At 39.0% G+C, this 20647-nt stretch overlaps 1 protein-coding gene across 19 annotated transcripts in view; it reads left to right on the forward strand.

Moving 5' to 3' along the window:
- The first annotated feature begins 2177 nt into the window (after positions 1–2177).
- The window catches only part of prx (periaxin), a 34526-nt gene continuing 16056 nt past the window's right edge, over positions 2178–20647 (forward strand). For all 19 annotated transcript variants that reach the window (XM_018665526.2, XM_051078902.1, XM_051078887.1 and 16 more), the window contains exons 1-7: positions 2178–2439; positions 14086–14141; positions 15812–15919; positions 17524–17649; positions 18671–18830; positions 19839–20032; positions 20402–20643. In XM_018665526.2, coding sequence (XP_018521042.1) covers positions 17620–17649; positions 18671–18830; positions 19839–20032; positions 20402–20643 — 626 coding nt within the window. In that variant the 5' untranslated portion in view covers positions 2178–2439; positions 14086–14141; positions 15812–15919; positions 17524–17619. The remainder of the gene's footprint in view (positions 2440–14085; positions 14142–15811; positions 15920–17523; positions 17650–18670; positions 18831–19838; positions 20033–20401; positions 20644–20647) is intronic.

Here is a 20647-nt window from a genome sequence, read left to right on the forward strand (position 1 = left end):
TACAGTCACAACCATTTTTATTTCATACTGATGTCATATCTTTCAGTGAGTTTTTGAAAATCAAAAAGTTATGGATTTGCTCCATAAAATGTCCAAAAATACCATTTTAAATGTCCATTGCAAGTTCCCAGAGTCAAGCTGACATCATCTTATGTTGACGTAACAGCAATTAGTGGGGAAAAGGTGATTCAGTTTACAGTGATAGTATCAGAAAAGTTGTATATTTTCAAGCACACAACATCACACCATTTTCTTAAAGCTAATTTTAGCACTTATTTGAGTGCATAGACATCTTGTCAGGACTGTGTGGGTGTGTACAGAGTGTGACTGATATAGTATGTCTCTCTAATTTTCCTGTTGTGCCTGTCAGAGCTGGGCAACTGACACCTCTATCATTAAAATTATCATTGCAATTATTATTATTGTCCTAAGGCGGTTGTTTGCTCTTCAGGTTGAAGTCAAATTAAGACTAAAGGCGAATGGGGAGTAAAATCCAGTGTGACTGTATCTTGAGCAGTTTAACAGTTCAACTGTAGCCAGTAATAGTCCTCATGAATATGTAACAGACATTTTTTACTGCTGTTAACAATCCTTTAGAGGCAGAATCTCCAGGCAGCCAGGCTTGATGCGGATGTGTTTGGCATTGTACTTTACAGTGTCAGTTAAACTCCTTTTATCCAGCTGAATTACTTCCACTGGAGTGAACACTTCTCCACTTCACTGCACCTCAGTGAGCATGAAGTTGTGTCAGTCTTGCTTTGTTAGTGCCACCTTGAAAATTTTGTCTGGGTGGCAGGTTCTGAATATGAGCCTGGATACAGTGTACTGTATGTGTGTTTAAAACCTGAGGATCAACCGCTCATGTTGTCCAGCTGTCACCCTGCTGAAATGTCCTTGAGCAAAATAACTGAATCCCAACCAGCTCATTGAGTGACCTCTGACCTCACTGTAGAGGAAATGTGTTTAGCTACAGGAATCTAGAAATAAATATTAGTCATATAGGTAGCAAGTAATATTTTGGTTTGCAGTTGGAGAGGACTTTTGCTCGCTATCTGAGACGTCTAAACCTTCTCATATTTACCTCAGCTCTACAGCCAACTGATTTACTACAAATCATCTGTAAATACCTGAAGGGAAACAGAGACGTACACAAATATACAGACTGATACACACTGACACACAGAAATGCAGACAGGAATACACACAAGCAGACAAGCTGACAAATAAACACACACACTCGTCGTTCAGCTCACAACAACAGCTGCCTTCCTGAAAGGAAGAGTCACACTTTCTCTAAAATGAGATCCAAGCCCTGCTGTTCCTATTCTCAGCCATTTGGGATAAAAATAACTTTCCAACATCACTTGTTGGAAAGTTCATCAAGGTATTTAAAGACAGTGGGGATTTAATTCAAGCCTGTTTTCTGGTTTATTTTTGCCTCCAGGTTTGAAGTTAGCTCACTCAGCTGACGTATCTAACATCACACAGCATGTCCCAGCTCATTCTTATAACCACAGAGTAAATGTACATAACATTTTTGGAAACTGTCCCATTGGACAATTCAGCAGAACTTAATGGTGGCACTTGCAAACTCAGCAGTATACAGTTGGATAGTAGATGAGGAGGAGCATTATCCAGAGTAGAAAGATTGACCTCTGAGCTTTAATTTTATAGCCTGTAATCTATAAAATTAAAGCAAGCTCTCGAAATAATATATCATTACCTTAATATTGCCAATGTAGCCAGGTTTATTTGTAGAACTTTTTCATTACTGTATCACTTTAAATTGGTACAAGAAACAAAGAAAGGAGTTGCCATATTTATTTTCCTGACAATGATGTTGATCTCTTGTGTAGTAAAAACATGGCCTCGTATCACTTAAGATCAATGCACAATTTTTCCATTTATAACGATAGATTTCATAAAACAACTTTGACACGTTGCAAGATCGCTGCAGGAATCTGTGAGACTCAGAGGGAAACAGTCCGTAGCCTCGCTGCTCAGACAGACACTCTACTATGTCACAAACTTTGTTATCTCCTTCTCCTCCCTCCTTTATCACAGTCGTGCAACCCCGCCCCTTGTTGCCCTAATATGGCATATATCTCTCTGCCCTCCGGCCAATCAGGAGGGTGGATGCGTCCCTTCTAGAGATGCCATGGGCCCGGGCCAGGCCTGAGGTTTCAGTGAGGGGAGCAACACACTGGCTGGTGGCAAGGGGCAAAGGCTTTAGACAGAAAGAGGGGGAAGACATTAAGAACACTAACAACTAAAACAACAAGTGGAGAGCAGCTGAGGACAGACAGGAAGTGAATGCTAGAGAGAGGTAATCATAGGAGGATAAGAGAGAGAGAGGCTGAGATTGAAACTCTTCTGCTGGAGGTGGAGGTCTGTCACCTTTGATCTGCTGGAAGAGACACACTGAGGCTGAGAATTAAGGTAGGTTGGATGGATGAGGTTTAATAAAGTCTCTGTGCTGATGACACAGTGCAGTCTGTTGATACCTGAGGGCTTTCTGCTCTTGCTTTTGGAAAGTGCGCAACAAGAGGTATATGGTTTCTGGTGGTTGGTGCAGAGAGGAAAGCAGGTATTAGAAATCACGGTTGAAGGGGACTGATGCCTCAGTTTCTGGAGTAGCAGCAGTAGATGTGTCAGCGACTGCGCCTTTGTTGCTCTGTGTTTGTATAATTTAGTTTTAAATCAGCCTGAAACTTGTTTTATTTTCTGAAACATCACTTTAACATTTGGCAGCTCAGGAGCTGCTGAGAGCTGTGCAGAACAGTTTATGTGGCAGCCTGCAGACTCCACATTGCTGACTTTGGAGAGCATAACAATAGCACGCTGTTTAAATGCAAAGACAGATTTAGTAAGACAGCTGCCGCTTGTGTTTATTCCAACATGCCAGTTGCTAGTCACAAACACTTGAGTATTCAGGGGTTTATGGTAACTATTTGCAGTGTGGAATGTCACTATGACTCCAAGTTTATAAGACTGTTTTGTAATGAGACCTCGGTCACATAACACTTTAACATTATTTGTAACATTTATTTAAACCTTTAGGAGTGCCAGATGGGTGGGGCTTCCAACACTGGACCCAAATAATAATAGAACGTCTTTTATATATATACACTACTCACAATAAGTTAGGGATATTGTTATTTACATGAGTGCGCCAATATGTAACGCACACTGTACACAGTGAGACCATTATGTGGAAAACACAAAATGAGGTGTGTCTATCACCCCAATACAATTGCCTCCCTATCCCAAAAATCTCTGAAGTGTATGTATGACATCCACTGAGTCTCTCACAATATCCCTAACTTATTGTGAGTAGTGTATGTAAAAATGTATTCGTAATCTTATCGCAATCCACATTAATGGAATTTGCTGCATGGAGCAACATGGTAAGTGTTTTACTGGTGTTTTAAAAAGCTGACAGTAAACTACCCATGTGATACAGTCAGCATGAAACTTGTTTTCTTAACAGATTTTGGCCCAGGACTGGTTGTAATGATATGAGTACATGCTGCAGAGCAGAGCTGTCAGTGCTGGTGGCGGTAATACACAGTCATTTCAAATAGCCCCTGTCTTAATGTTACACACGAGCGACAGCTGCAGTGTGATGGTCATAGGATCTGTTTGCCCCCCAGTTCCAGCTCCACCACAGAGCTTGCCCACCAGCCTGGTATGTACGTTGGCCTAAAGTGGGTACAGAGGCTGCTTGCGCCAGAACACACCCACACTGTGATAGAGGATCACCAACAGATGTGTGGCACTGGGTTACATAATGCATGCACTGGGTCATTTTTGGACATGTGGATATTGGTGTTGATGCTGGCATCACAATATATCAAACTCTGATTTGATAACAATATTTAACTTAATTTCTAACATTTTTTGACTAGAGCATTACTAGTTAAGTGTTTATGTTGGCTTTGTTATCAAAATATACTTCAAATGAAACACACATTTGGATCAGCTCACTGTTTTCTGCTGAGTCCAACTGTATCAAATAGAGGGCACAGACAGGCTTCTTATGCTTGTGGGAAAGCACTGAGTCTATACATTCAACATGAAAGTAAATCTTTTACAGTGTTGGTGAAGTAGTGTTGAGACTACAGTGAACATGACAGCAATAGCACAGAAGTCAGCAGTGAGCTACATGGTCCATAATCAGTTCAGATGGCAACAACATGGGATGACTACTGTATAACTATTCCAAGGGAACTGTGTGCAGTCAGATTCCCCATCAAACAGGTCTTAAACATTTCCCTTCACTAACTGAACATTTACAGCTGTAATATCTTGGTGAATTCTAAAGTAAAAGCCACTTATCTTACATGAAAGCCCTGGGGTCAAAGGTCAAAGTATTTCTTTGTGTTTCAGGTGAAAAATCTTCTGATACATCATTGTTATAATTCACTTAGCAGCTATTATAACCTGTACCTTGAATGTACCTTTTTATTTTATTTGAAGGTACAGAAACCAGGCTCCACATTTGGAAGCATTTGCAGACTTTTCTCATCTTTCTGAGCTTTAAGCATATCAGAGGACATTTTAAAATGTTCGTCTATAATGTTTGTCAGCTGGACTTGATTAAATGGAAGCCGGTAACTGGACTCTCCTCTAATTCTGTCAGTACAAACTGTCTCTGGGATCACAGGTCTGGCGCTACAAATAAAGTCTCAAACCCTTGTGGCATTTTGTTATTGTGGCCGCTCTAAGAAATCCTAATCAGTGTTATTTTAAGGTTACATGTTGCTCTGGAAGATGTGTAGAAAATAAAAAAGCAGCAGGTGTAATTTGTGTGGGTATCCATGAGCTGAGAGTAAATGACGTCAGAGATGAAATGATGGATGATGATAGCAGTTTCCTGGCGGCAGACTTTGGGTGGTGGTGGTTACGGTTGTGGGTGGGGTTAATTTTAGACCAGGAAGCAGGGTCAAGAGTGGGTTGGGTGGCCCAGGCGGGGAGACCTCACGAGGAAACACTGCTTGACGTGCGTACGAGGGTGAACTTCCCTCAGTGTACACAGAGAGCCGAGAGATTTTTACAGGAAGGAATACTCATGGAAACAAATGATTTAGGAGCACATGCATTCAGTTTTTGAGATACTGTTGAATATGTTTTTTCCGTAAACTGTAAAATTACAATATAGAAATACACATTTTTATCCTGAAATGACCAGAGCTGTGTGTGTCTCCCACCATGTGCCAAGTTTATCAGTCAAAAACATCTCAGTTTCCTGTTTACATGGAGGCATTTCCTGTCCAAAGGTTCACGCCTGCGGGTGTGCCTTGTTTTGTGCATCTGATGTCTCAGATGATCAGGAGACACACTGGCATCTATCTCTCTAATCTTGAATGGTGTGGACATTGTGCGAACAGTAGCAACACTTCCTAAATTTTCAGCTCAGACAGCCCCAGTGGGAGTCAAAAACTCCAGTAAAGCCCTGTTGTAGTGGTAACATCAGTAACACTTTATGATACAGCCAGTAATTTACAAAGTAATTTTGATATTTGAATGTAGGTACAGTGGAAGAAACTATGACAATTGGGCATTTTTAAAAGGGAAGAAGAAATAAATTATACCATATATAATATATTATTATAAAGACGTTTGGAGGCAATACTTCAATACGTCAAAATTCATGTTGTAATTTTATACATAAATAAAGGTCACTGTAGGGTGTAGGAGAAAATACCCTATTTTTTTTTTACAGGTGTGCCCTCTGCACGCAAACTGCAGCCACAATTAGGGATTTATTATCAAATCCTGTCCTTCATTTGTGATTTGGAATAAGGACCTGACAAGAAATGGGTCCAAACTTTTGAAAACTTGCTACCACCATGACATGTCTGTCATGATGTGTGCAACATCATAGGCACAGCTACTCATTACAGGCTGTTAACAAGAGCAAACATTTAAGTTAAGCTACACATGCCACAAGTTAAGTTAAACATTTAAGACTTGATTTCTGTGGCGTATGTCCAGGCTTCTGTTGTCATCCAAGGAGGGTAGACTATCCAAGCATAATAATAAAGTAAGGTAACAATATAATATATTAAATGTAAGTGGATCAAATATAATAAAGCAGTGTAATAATATTCATATAGATACAGGTGGATCAAGTATTGTTAAGCTTTCGTGTAATTCTTTTAAGACAGAGGTATACAGGCCATAACGTAACATGTGGCTGTTCTCCTCTTTAAGAACAAGGATGTTGACATTGTTGACCCAGTATTAGTATTAGTATTAGTATTATTATTATAATTTATTTCTCCTTTCCTCTATAATGCCCAGTAATTACTCCTTTGTTCCCCATATTCTTGATGTTTTTCCCACTGAGCCTATATTTAAGTAGCAGAAGGAACTAGCCAGTATTCTATCAGTACCTGATTCAGACAACATAATTACACTGTAAATCATAGGCTGTTATAAAGTGTTGCTATGCAATCTAAGCATTTATGCTTAGATTGTATTTTTCTAATCAATACACAGTTACTAGCAGGTGCATACCTCATAATTCACTCAGTTTCTTTAGTTTCAAACACAAAATCACAACACAAAGAGATGAACTTGTTTTCTGAGGACTATGCCAGCAGCAGCACTGACCTGACATGATGAATGAACTTCTTTAATTCTGTTACCTTTATCGGATGGACTACTTTGATAACAGGAGTTGGATCAGTGCATACCATACAGTCTATGGTCTTTTCCTGAAAATGATACAATGTTGCAGTAGACTGACCATCACAAAGCCTGAAATTACAATAAAAGGATTAAATGTCAGTAATGTCAGATGCTTGTAAAAAAAAAAAAAAAAAAAAAATCCACTTCACAGCTGCAGCAAGGCAGAAGGATGTCAGTGCAGAAAAATTACCTTTAAAGGGGTACTCCAGTGATTTAATATTGCACTTCCATAAAGTTGCTGAATCCACAAGAGACAGATAAAAACCTGAAGTAGCAAAATTGAAGCAGCAGAGGCTGAAATATCTGCTTTTTAGTCTGCAGCATGGGTTGAAAACTCCACAAGCATTAAATCCTACATTTCCCATAATGCAACCAATAGCATCTTTTCATCTGTGTCATGTAAACTAACCATCATCTGTAAAATCAAACCAGTGGAGTTAGTTTGGATAATACACAGACCTCACATGACTTGGTACTGATAGTGGTAAAATAGGAAAAGTTGTTGATTCTGTCCATTGGTTTTCATCTTCACTGTTCACAATGTGTTTGAGATTTATTTATGATGGCGCTCCCATGGAGACATTGCGATGATAACATGATGAAGAACCGCCAGTGCTTCATTTGTAGCTGTGAAAAACGAAAGAAAATCAATGACAGAGAGAAAGAGTCTCCCGCTTGTATTCTATTCATGCAAGCTCACGAACACATTCAAAGCCTCTCCCACTTGTTTTTTCTTTATCTCACATGGCTGCAGAATGCATGCTGTTCACTCTGTTTATTTCCAGTTTGACTCTTTGATGGTTTTAAAACTGCACATTTCAGTCAAATTACATCCCTCCACTTTTCAACAATTTCCTTTTCAGGTTCCCTTTTGTTACATTTTGCTTTAATTTCCTTTGTATTTCCTTTGAATTTTTGTTATTTCCCCTTCTTTTTGTCACTTCTGCTTTCCCATATTATCCCACACATTCCTTTTTACATCATCATATCAGTCCACTTGTCTTTGTGCTTGCTTTCCTTGAACCAATTGGTTGCTGGCCACTGCTCTTTAAATATCACTGTGATACTGATGTTTTGTCTTTCAGACAGAAAATACATAAGGGCATGCATTCCAATGATTGTTTTTCTGATTGAATTTAGTCTACATATACGTTTGTGACCCTATGTTTCTGAATGTTTGCACTATGTTTTGTTAAGCTTTCGAGTTTCATATACATGAAAAGCAGTTCATTCCAAATGGCATGAAAATACGATGTTCTGGCCACTTCTATACGATTCACAAAATAAATGTACAAATAAATAAAAGCTTATAATCAGCTGACAAACAATTTGCATGCATGTGTGATCTCCCGAAAACTAGTGACACTGATTTCTAAATTTTAGTGTGTTTTGTAAAAACTGATGTTGTCACATTGAAGTATTTGCAGTCAGTTTGGTGTCTGGTATGGAAACGGTTTCCCTCCTCTGGTCTTATGATTGTCCTAAAATTAGATCCAATAAGGTTTGTGTTGTCTACTCAGGTTGCCACCAATTGTGAAAAAGTATTGTGGTATTTCCTCTGCATGTGTACTCTTATGCAACTGTGGATGAGGAGAAAACCTATTTTTGTCTATATATATATCTGGCCTCTGCTGATAATACCTCCAACCACAAATAAATCACAACCTCACAGCCTGTCCTCTCTCTCACGCGCTGCTTCCCTGCTGCAGTCTTATGTCGAAGAAACATGATCAACTTTTTAAAGGGCAGATTGGTGAGTGTTTTCTTTGTGCAGACACCTGATGCTTGAGTTCCGTCATTACTGAGCCAACTATAACATCATTAACTTGTCCATGTATAATAGGCTCAGAGCAGCAGGAGGAGGGTCAGTTTCACAAGTCTACCACTGTAAGTCAGAAAGCAGGACAACAAAAATCAAACCATCACATTCACTGACAGATGCCTGCAGTGTGAGGGATCACAGCTATCAGTTACACTTTTAAAGAACCTATCCTCAGCAGAGAAAGGACAGTGGTTATGATTTCCTAATGTATGACTTCTTGCAGTTGTGTGAAAGATGACAGAGTGAGAAGAACAGACCAGACCAGTGTGACCTCACACACACAGAGCTTTAGGGTAACACCTCTAAATTATACATTGTTGGATTTTGTTTCTGGTCTGGTTTGTGTTCACACTGACTGCTGAGAGACGAGGAGAAGAGGAAGGAGTAAACATGAACATTCACTCATTGGTAACTCAGTGGTTAGATAGTTTTGGTGATGTCCAATCAAATTCCTGTGACAAACAGCAGCTTACACAGTATATTTATCTACTCTGGTGTCACAAAGTGCTCACAAAGAAACAACTGCTTATAAGCATTATTAGCATCATAAGACTGTGAATGGATCACATGATGAAAATTAGGAGTCCTGTACAGTAAAATAATGGGAAGTTGGTGTGATCAAGGAAAATCACTGCACTCACGTGTTTCCAATGGTTACAAAAATTATCAGTTGATTGTAAGATTACTTCCTTAACAGTTCATGATCAACAGATCAACAACCAACTTTTAAAATCTTGCTAAAATTACTATTAATAAAATAACTACCAAAAACTCTGTGATTGGTCCACTTACTCTGACACCACCAAAAAAAAAAAACACAGCAGACAGAGACACGCTGCCTCTGTCCAGTTGTTTGGTCCAAAACAAGGTTTTGTTGACAACTTTTGCTCCAGCCCAAATAAACCATATGACAGTTTACTGCACAAATGCACCAGGATTCATTGTAACCAAACCGAACAGCTCAGGTGTGAAAGCAATTTCAGTATAATGTATTACAACAGTACATATTTTGGTTTGGTGGTGTGACTCAAAATTCAAAAAAGTTTGACTAAATGCTAATACAGGAGGAGGGTGGAGAGGTGGAGGGAGTTACATTTCTGAAAGCAGGCAGCAGTGTGTGGAGAAACACCAGGGGATCATGATGCTACTGTGGCATGATAAACAGCAAACTCATATGGTCTCAGTCCTCCTGATCTGTTCAGGGAAGGTTTCTGCAGCTTGACAGCTACATGCACTCTGCTGCCTGATACCTTTAGCATGGCATCTAGTTCCAGATTGCTGGGCTGGCGCTGCTCAATAAGCTGCACCAAGTGAGAAATGTTGCAGCGATGGAGCTTTTTTGTGTGCGTATGTGAATGTACTCAGTTCCAGCATCCTTCCATTGAACAAGATCACACAGGGATTTACATATAAAACTGGCAAAGAAGCTTTATGCACAGACTCAGTGCTTAAGTTCAAAAGGGCTGTCAGACTATGTTTAAGCTGTCTTTTCTACCCAATGACCTCAGTAACCCGCCCGCATTATCAAATCTACTGTAGACAGCTTAATCCAACCCCTGTTAGACAAACTGCAGAGTGGCTGACAGCACCAACCAGCTCTTTAACTTTCTGGTTTGTCCTCTGATCTTCAAACTCAGAGATCAACGTGAGACAAGACAGGCAGTGAGAACTGAGACTCTTTAGCTACATATTAGCTACCTTGGACTAGATTATCAGTTATTATTATAATCAGATATTCAGACAGTCTTTAATAAGTAATGCAACATTTAATTTGTTTGAAAATAGTCTAGAGGGTTGTAGCAGAACATACATTCTTGTTCATGTTTGTGCCTTTTTTGATTTAGCCCCCTGGACATTTGTTCTGTCTCCATCACTTTTGAGGCTGAGAGTTAAGTTATCAGTGCTGGTGCAGTCTGTGGTTGGGTCTGTCAGACTGTAAAAACAGGATCAGCCAGTGAAACCAAACAGTGTTTAACCTGAGTATGCATCAAAAGTATTGATCGTGGTTACATACAACAAATCATAAAAACCATTTCTAAGTCATCCAGGAGTCTCTATGTTTATATGCTGCTCACTCAGCAGTGAGCAAAAGTACTTCACTACTGTACACATAGAGATGTATGCAAGAGATTGAGGGTCCATGTCGATTAGGACAGGCGTGTGGAGGCCTGTGGAGACCTGCAGATGTGACTCTGATCTATAATAAGACTGGACTGCAAGGCATTTCAAATCTTCACCTCCTCCTCCTCCTCCTCCTCCTCCTCCTCCATGCCACCATTCCTTTGCTTCGTCCAGGGAGTGCCACCCCCTCCACCTGCTGCCGTCTGTCTATCTGTCACACAGAGCTGTGGTTTAAAGCTGCTGTCAGGTGTAAACCTACACAAGTTTAAATGTAGCTAATAATCAAATATTTTACTTAAACTGAAATATTCAGCTTCCCTCAAACAGCGTGGCTGTAGTTTGTGAACTGGCAGCTTGGGAAAGTTTTCATTTTAATTTCAAAAAACTTTCATGGGTTTAACAGAAAGCTATTATGTAGATAACTAACAAGATCACTTTTGTGCATAGTACATTTACAAATAACAACAGCATCATCCTGCACATTACAGCCACTGCTATAATGAAATGCACCACTGCCGACTGCTCATGTATACACTTACAGGCCATTAGTACAGGAGTGCAGTGGTTGCACCTGTTGTTGCCGCTGTACCTAATAAAATGTCAGTCACCCAGCACATAACTAGTAGTTAGAAAGCCTGGATCTCAACACACCAAGGTGAACGTCTCTGTTTGACAAGTATGTGACAAAAAACTGAATGTGATGGCCAGACAATGTCTGTCAGCTAGAATATCTAAACTATGGGAGATTTTATATTTAAGATGAGTCAAATTACCTGCACTGTTTTAAAACACTCCTGAATCAGGTTTTTTCCACTACATAGCACAAGCACCATCAAGTCATACCATTTTACATTTGGTAGATGTCTCATATTGAAATGAAACTTGAATGAAATGTGAAAACACCCCACTCTGGATCTGCTTATTGTCCAGAAACAGATCGTTATTGTATTGTTATTTGTATAATTATCAGCAAACATTCACAGAAATAAAGATTAAATAAAAGATTATAGTCTCATCAATTGATCATGATGCAGTGTGTAATTAGCTCTCATTATCCCTGCATGGAGCACCAGAGTGAATTATCTCCAAGGGGCTCAAGGATAGTTTCTCATCACTAAAGTGTGTATCACTTCATGTATAATGTGTCTACCTCTCCAGAACTTGTTTGATTCCATTAGTGCCTGTCTCTGCTTCTCTGTGACTGATATAGTGAAGGATGGGCAGCAGTCAATGTGTGTTATGTGCTCCTGTGACCTGCTAGACACCAGATACCTCCAACCCACCCAAACAGGCACGACATCCACGCTGACACTCGACACGTCCTACAAACACACACGCACACACACACAGATGGGCTTTCTTCTTTGCATATACAGAAATATACAGACAGGCACACACACACACAACTAAGCTATGTCAGTTAAAAAAGTGATCACATGAAGGCAGGACTGTGAGGAATGAGATTGCAGGGGGCCACGGTGACAGAAAGCCAAGCGATTCACAAACAAGCAGAGCTGTGCTGCTGATAGACGGATGGTAAACTGACTGAACTCCTCCACAAACTCTTAATTAATTCAATGACTGCTTTACGTATTAAAAATACTTTCTACAGGCTACTCACAGCCCAGGTGCTACTGTTTGCATAGTAGACAACCAAGTTATAGAGGAAAATGTTGTATGTCTTCTTTGGCAGTTTAACTCACACCACTCTGCCCAGATGAGCAATGGATGAATATTACAAACTTTAATACACCTAAGCTATTTGAGAGTGCTTCTTATAATGCAGTTTGTTCAAAATTTCTGAACATGAAGTTTCAAAACTAATGTGCATTATCTGTATTGAATGGTTGATGCTACAAACACTCAGGTTTATTGGCTCCTGCTTGCATCATTTCTGCTTTTCTGCTACCTGCTTTTTCTGGTGAATTTGTTTGAAAACAGTTTCCAGACAACCTCAAATGTCGACATCAAAGCACCAGGAAGCAAACTGTGGAATCTGGTCAGCAGTCCAGTCTATAGTCATCAGAGTGAAATCATTTACTCTGGTAATGTGGTTTTGTGTGTAGTGGTAACTAATGTATATGCACTGGCTGAAAAGTGAAGTAAGAAAAGCTATATTTGAACATGTGACACAAGAACAGTCACTGGGATGTTTTATCACTGTAAGTTGCGGGATGTGTTTACAGACAGTAAGAAACTTAACCTGTGCTCTTTGTACCTGCCTTTGTTACTTCACATACTTCAGAGTTTGACTCCTGAGACTCTGGTTCACAGGGATTCAGTTCAAGATACAGTGGACTGGTTTCCGCCCTTTGCAGCTGTTTTACTTTTGAATTTTCTCCTCACTTCTGCTGTCAAGTCCCAAATAGTTCCTCTTTATATACCAATCCTGCTCTTTCTGCTTTATCCTCTTCCTCTTTTTACCATTTCACAGCCCTTTCTGTTCCCTGGAGGAAACATGAACTTTCACACTAACAAACACATTTGGTGAAAATATTAAATGCTCACAAAATTTTGCATCAAATTCTACATTTTTCTTATTTTGGTGTTCATATAGAATGTATCATTTGCACCATTGGTGTCCTGAAAGCGTGTGAGTATGGACTGTGCGCACACAGTTTGGACTGGGGTAGCCGGTGCAGAGGCATGACCAAGACCACGGAAAGAATCTCAAGACCGCCGTCTCAGAAGCCTCAGACTGACGGCCATGTAGCAGACGCTTAAATTCCATATATACAAGCCTGACATGAACACCTGATGCTACACTTTCTCAAGAATGCTACTGGAGCTAATTTACTGTTATATGATACAGTCCTGATCTGATGGCATGTCAGGACATTTTTTTTAAAGGGTGTCATTGGTTCTCCCATGATTCATATGTTTTGTGTGCATGTATGCACTGTTGCTACTGATGCCATTTCCAATTGATTCTACAGTAAAAAGGCTGACACTATAGCAGAAAATGTTTGGCTAGGCACTATACGCTGTGTCTTAAAGTTTTAGAAATTTGTAATTCAGATACAGCATTATAGGCAACACAGAGGCAGACTGAACAATGGGCAAAATGTGAAAATGAACACAGTCTGCAGAGGAAAAAAGATTAAAGAAAAGAAAGTCAGAAAAGACATTCATCTTCACCTTAAAACCAAAGACCCTTTTAACACAGTTAGCTTTATTTGATTTTCTGTCTGCAATCTGTTTCACGTTTAAGAAACCTGCAGTTGTCAGACAGGTGGGGGTTTTATTGAATCCATGTTTATGTGCTTTTATTTGCAAGAAAATCAGTGAAATAGCTTCCCATTCATTGCTTGACAAGACTCTTGACATGATGATGAAAAACCTAGGAAAGAATGCTCTTTATAACTGCACTCTCCACTAAATTGAACCAGATTTGCAATAAACATTGTAACAATCAAAATAACATGTGTTGTTTTTTTCTGTTTCAGACTCTGACAGAGACCAAGAGGACAGCCATGCTTTCAGTCAGACCAGAGATCCAGCCGTAAGTGAACACCATCCTCCTCTTTTTGATTTGAGAATATGAGAAAATTAAAAGATGCTACTACGACATAAGTTAATACATTAGTAAGAGCTGTAATACCAAAGTATACCAAAGCAGGTGTGGTGTTGAAGATGAAATATCTGTGCCATTAAAAAATGTAATAATGACAAGATGATCAACATGACAGAGTATAAAAGTATTCACTAAGAAGGAGATGGTGCGTGTTTTATTACTGTGTTCTCAATCCCTTTTAAAAGCACCATTTGTCCTGCACACAGTAATAAGACACTGCACTTAAACTCAGTGGAGCGATTCTTTAATGTGATTGCAGTTTAATGACTGAAATGGGTGTCAACAGATGCTACTGCTGTGCTGCAACTTACTTTGCTGAAGACATTACGGTGCTCTAATCTAATATGTTTAAGCAAAGTGCATTATAACACTTTGTGAGGAAAGTTGTATATTACTTCTGATGGTGTGCTTGTACCTCATAAACAGGGAACTAAATCATTCAAGCTTGGCTCACTGGCTGCTGAATGTGTGTGCAGATGTGTGTGCTGCATATAACTTGAATAAGCAAGTTAGATTATTACAGTTTGCATATTTTATTCATTGTCACATATCATGATTAATACAAGAATTGTGTAAGAATTAAAAAGAGGAAGAGTTGTTTGGCAAAAATACCTCTTCCTCTATACTGTAATTATTATAACAAAGTTTTCAAAATTGAATAATTATAGTATATGTCATTATTTTAGGAATTTAGCTGACAGTCTGCACCAGAAAGTTCTAGTGTCAGTGTCAGAGGTCACAGCAGTCTGACAACAGGTGAGGTGTTAGAACAGGATGTTTTTGCAAGATTAAGTGTGCAAGAGTTTAAGCAAGTATAGGAAGGAGACATGGGAGACTGGGTCACAATATGTTTCCTCCAGAGGGAAGGTAAGAGGCAAAAAGAACTTGAAGCCAGTTCAGTCTGATTTATCCCAACTCAATTATTCCAGTGGAGAAACTCTGTTGCAGTGGGGAAATAACACAGAAACATTACAAGAAATACCGATAAAACTATCACAGTAGTTAAGGTTCTGGAGTCACAGAAAGAGTCATCTGCAGACAATGATGATGAATTTAGTTTCCTCAGAGATAAAAACCATGTTTTTTTTTTTTTTTTACTGCCTCTGTATTCTGACTGAAGTTCAGTTGTCAATAACTGTTCTAGATTTTTTAGAGTAGATCATGAACACATCCTAAAGTTTAGTCGATGGTAGTAGCAACATATGATAAGCATACAAAGTAGTTCAGAGTTTAACAAACCCACAGCCTGTATCCCTGAGCTGACTGAGCCTCGCATGCACACAGTATATATATTCAAACCTTGGAGCCAGGAGCTTCCCAGTGCAACGTGTTTTCTTCTGTTGAGCAGCTTCACTGGAGCAGTGGTGGGTTGACAGTGGAGAATGTCAGCAGTTGTTAAATTAAACTGAGAAAATTCACATCACGAACCTCATGTTCTTTAGATTTTCCCATAGGAGTCTCACACATGCTGCAGTACGAAGCTGCTCTGGAGCACAAATAATCTTATTAGTTGAGTTAGAGGGTAAAACCATTCTGAAAACTGCTGCTGTGTGAACCATTTCAAAATGACTTAACGCTATCTTCTACTCTGTGGGCAGGTAAAAGACAAGAGGCGGTCACCCCCCTCTAACAGATCCCCCACTGCCTCACAACGCAACCCTCACCACAGCGGCTCCACAGACGAACAGGAGAGTCCTGAGAGAGTGGTGAGACACACACGTTGCAATACATACACAAACCAACCTGTATTAACACTCTGCAAGAACACACAAACATACAGGACATAAACCTACATATTTTGATTTTGATATGTATGTCTCCAGGAATGTTAGAGAGTCTGGGTAAAGGTGATTGGAAATGTTGTGATTGTTAGTTGAAAATTTGAAGTTTGTCTTAGCTATAAATGTAAGCAGAGAAGCTACACTAAACCAAAAAAACAAGTAAGACATTCTTGGAGCATGCATATTTTTCTTGGTTATGTTGTTGTATGTCCTTTTGTAACTGTATGGCTGTGTGGATAGTAACATCAGTTGGTTAGGGTTAGGGTCCAGACTGAATTAACAACTATTTGATGGATCAATGTAAAATTTAGCACAGACATTCATGACGCCCAGAGGAGGACTCCAACTGCATTTGAGGAGCCCCTGTCTTTTCATGTAGTGCCATTATCAAGTCATTTTTTATTTACCCAGCACTTTGGTTTATGACTAAATGTTAAAAAAAAAAAAAAAAAAAAAAAAAACTCTCTATCTCCTTCAGCTATACTTTGTGTTTAAGGTTAATTAGCAAATGTTAGCATGTTAACACACTAAACTGAGATCATAAACATTACAAACATTATACCTGCTAAGCATCAGCATGAGCTGCTAGTCAAAGTTGCTAGCATGGTTGTGTACTCCTGGCCTGCGTTTACACTGAAATAAGGCCTGCTTTAAACAGCAAGACTAACAACACATGAAATATGCTCAGATCTATGTGTTTAAAAGTTTATTAGACACCAAAACACAGCGCTGTGTTTGTATCAATCTTCTCATCTAACTCTCTGCAAGAGAACAAATATGCATAATGTCCTAAAATTAATGTCCTCCTGTTGTACTCCTTTAATTCTGAGAATTGTGATTTACTTTATTTGGACCAAGGAGAATCTCTGAGACATTCACCTCAGGACCCTTAAAACTCCAGCTGTATACAGAAGAGACCATAATTTTTATGAGCTACATTATTACAGATGTATTTTGAGAGAGGAATCGGCATTGTGATTGACGTCCTGACCCCAGCATACACCAGGTCTATACAAACTAGATCACAATAGTCAAGGCCTGATCTGCTGAGGTCATTGTCCGCCACATAAACAACCTTTCATTTCTCCCAGCTCAGCACAGACGCCAGTCGTGGCCTTTTCATGCTGCAGCAGCAGGTGACCACCAGCCGTTGGACACAAAGTCAACAACAAAAAACATCTGAATGTGGCAGATCTAAAACCAGCCACAGGTGTCAGGGACTCTGTAAACACTCTGGACCACATTTGTGAACTGAAAAGTAGCACGTTAGCAACTTTTAAGAGTTTTGATGAAACTGCGGCTTGTCAAGAGACAGTGACACCTGCTGGTTTCAAACATGAATGCCAGCTAACAGGCTGTTGGGAGGTTAACTGGTCTTCATGCTGAAAGAACAACAGAGGAAAGAAAGAAAGAACAATGGCACATTTTTGTATATATCAAACACAGTTTGGTTGTGTTGTTGTTTTGGCATCATGAGATCCACCCACAATGCAGACCATCTCACCTTGTGTCATATGTGTTGTGTCCAGGTGCAGAAGGAGAAGCTTCATGCAGAGCTGAAACAGGTGTTGAGTCAGAAGAGAAGTCACCTGAGAGAGTCGACCTGCCAACTGGCCCAACCAGAGATGGACACAGATCCCACAGATGAACAGACAGTAAGCTAGAGTCTGATATACACTGTTAATGTGAATTTTCAGGATGAAATCTTTGTTACCTTGGTTTGTATCAGTGGTTGATAAATCCATTATCCACCATAAAACATGAATGTTACACAATATAGATGAAGATACTCACTTGAACACAAAGTCACTCAAATGGTTAATAAAGTACATGATTCACTTTTTCCTTTATGAGCTGTCTACCAGTTATTTCCTTTGTACTTTGAAAAGTGGATGCAGTCCAAGAATAGAGTGACCTTTCCTCCATGACAGTTTAATGGATAAAATGGATTCAGAAGTGAAGTGTGAAGTGACAAATAACTATACATTTACATTTACATAATAACTATACACTAAATTCTGCACTCACTGAAGAAAGTGAAACAAGATGTAAAACAGTGTCAAAGCCCTTGTGCATTTAATCTATCCAGTAGAGAAGACAAGTCAAATACAAAGCAGAAAAATATTCTGTTTTTCATTTAATGTATGATGTTCTGAAAGCTGTAGAATGTAACTTAAGATCTTGGTGGCTCCAAATATAATCCTTATTTAATTCTCCCCAGGTTTAAAATCTATTACTTACTATTAGCCAAACAGGGTTAAATCTCCAGTATAGTGTTGTTTTAGATCAGACACTCCTTTCTGCTGCAGCTTTGTAAACAGTCACTGCTGTGCAGATTAATGAGACCAGTGACTTAATACAACAACAGCCATGTTTTGCATGTTTTTTGAAATACTTTGAAATACAAGTTGTCTGATCACATGAATCCTTGACTAATAATATTAATTTAAATTACATAATATATTTCATTCAAAACACACTGGTCAGTTGATGCCATGTTATTCATGGGATTCACCTTCAACTAATGCATTATTGATATAACTACAACCATTTTTGTAACTGAACCTACGATCAAACTAACCACAACAATAAGGCTAAAACAAGATAGAGATTAATATTTGTCTTTGACAAAATCTTGTTCTTGGTGATATGAAAAGTTGTCTGTGTATGTTTCAGAGTGTGGAGGAAGCCTCTAAGTCCGTGGAAATCGTGGTGGAGACTGAGGCGGAAGCTGGAGCCAGTGGCTACAGTGTGACTGGTGGAGGAGAGCGAGGGATCTTTGTTAAAGATGTCCTCAAAGACTCTCCAGCTGCAAAACATCTCAGTCTACAGCAAGGTACCTGCAAGTGCATCTGATTCATAAAGGAACATATTCCTCATGAAGTGCTTTAAAATGAATATAATCTAAAGAGAAAATCAAATGAAAACATGTGCACTCTAAGTTATGGTGTAACTGTGTATCCTGGGTTTGTGACCAGCACTGATACCTCCTTCATCGGTATAGTATTGCTGGATATTTGGTGCTGTTGTAAACCTGAAAAAATCCCAAGAATTATATTTATGAATGGTGGAAATGCTTTGTACAAATCTTAAACCTGGATTTAAAAATGTTTTTTGTACATTTATGCTAAGATATTAAACAGAAAAACAGAAGCTTCTACCATATTTCACAGTACCACTTTCTGATAAGGTACCATTTATAAAGGTTTTTGTAAAGTGTAATTAAGGGCTTTAAAGGATTAATGAAAAATGTTTTACTGACAGGCTTTCTTTTGGGCTGTCAAATTACTCGTCACCTGGGATTATAAATATATTAAGAAATCTGTTGTAAAAAAGAGTAATACACAAGTCTCCAGTTGCAAATGTCAATAAGCTGTTTATGGATGTATTTTGGTCCAGATATTCTGCAGCACTTTCTCTAAAGGTATGTGGTCAAAAACTCTATTGGTGAGTTTACCCTAATAAATAAAATAGTTCAAAACAAAAAAGCTGAATGCTGGAGGAGGTTTTTTTTTCACAACCCAGGTTCAGATTGCTTTAGTTAAGTCACTTAATACTCATAACTAATTAGTGATATGAATGTTACTTTTATTTCTTTTTCTTCTCCTTAAAGAGTTGCTATTATAAATTGTTCTACCTCACTACTTTTAGCTACTCTACACTATTGCACCATTATTCCCTTAAAAGAAAAGCAGAGGATACCAAGAATACATCAGACTAAATTTTAATTTTTGATTCAATATGATATGATAACTTGATAATGGTGTAAGGTGGTGAGGAAGTTTCATAAATCACTTTGACAGGTGCACTGGACTCATTAATTCATAATGTTTTCTGTGTAAAGGTGACCAGCTGCTGAGCGCCAAGGTCTACTTCGACAATGTAAAGTATGAAGATGCTCTTAAGATCCTTCAGTGTGCAGAGCCATATAAGGTCAGCTTCCAACTGAAGAGGACCATCCCTGGAGCAGAGGTCAGCATGCGGCCTCGAGTTCCCAGTGTGGAGGTCAAAGGTCCCAAAGCCAAGATGGCCAAAATGGTAATCAGTTACACTCTATACTGTATATATATGTGATATGCAATTTGTCATCTAAATTTGCAGTTTCAGCATTTTCAGTTATAATTAGACTTTGGTAAATACCTCATTAAAAGTCCATAAAAATACTTTTATATGGTTTTGTCATAACTTTTAAAATAAATTGTAACTTAAATTATGGGTCCAATGTTTATAAGCTATATAAACATTTAGTCCAACCTTTTAGCGCCTCAAATTAAATTCAAAATTCATTTGTAGTTTCCATATACTTTTAGTTGTTAATTGTTCAACAACAGATAGTACCCTTCTCAAGATGCAGGCCTTCATATGTCATTGAATGACCCTCTTGTTATTCATGTGTGTCTGTTTCAGAGTGTAAAGGGCACCAAGCCATTCAAGGCCAAGAAGAAAAGAGGTGGTCGTTTTGGTCTGAAGAGGCTGAAAGAGAAGCGCAGAGAGGAGCTGGTGATAGAGGGAACACCCCCCAAGCTTGAGATGAGTGATGTGGACGTGGAGTTTTCTATCCCTAAATTTAAACAGAGGAGGAGTGCGAAGGTTGAAGCAGAAGAAGCTGGAGAAGCAGCAGCCATGGGGAAGGCAAAGAGGAGGATCAGGTTG

The sequence above is a fragment of the Lates calcarifer genome, linkage group LG21, assembly GCF_001640805.2.
Source record: "Lates calcarifer isolate ASB-BC8 linkage group LG21, TLL_Latcal_v3, whole genome shotgun sequence".
In the NCBI taxonomy this organism is placed as follows: domain Eukaryota; kingdom Metazoa; phylum Chordata; class Actinopteri; family Centropomidae; genus Lates; species Lates calcarifer.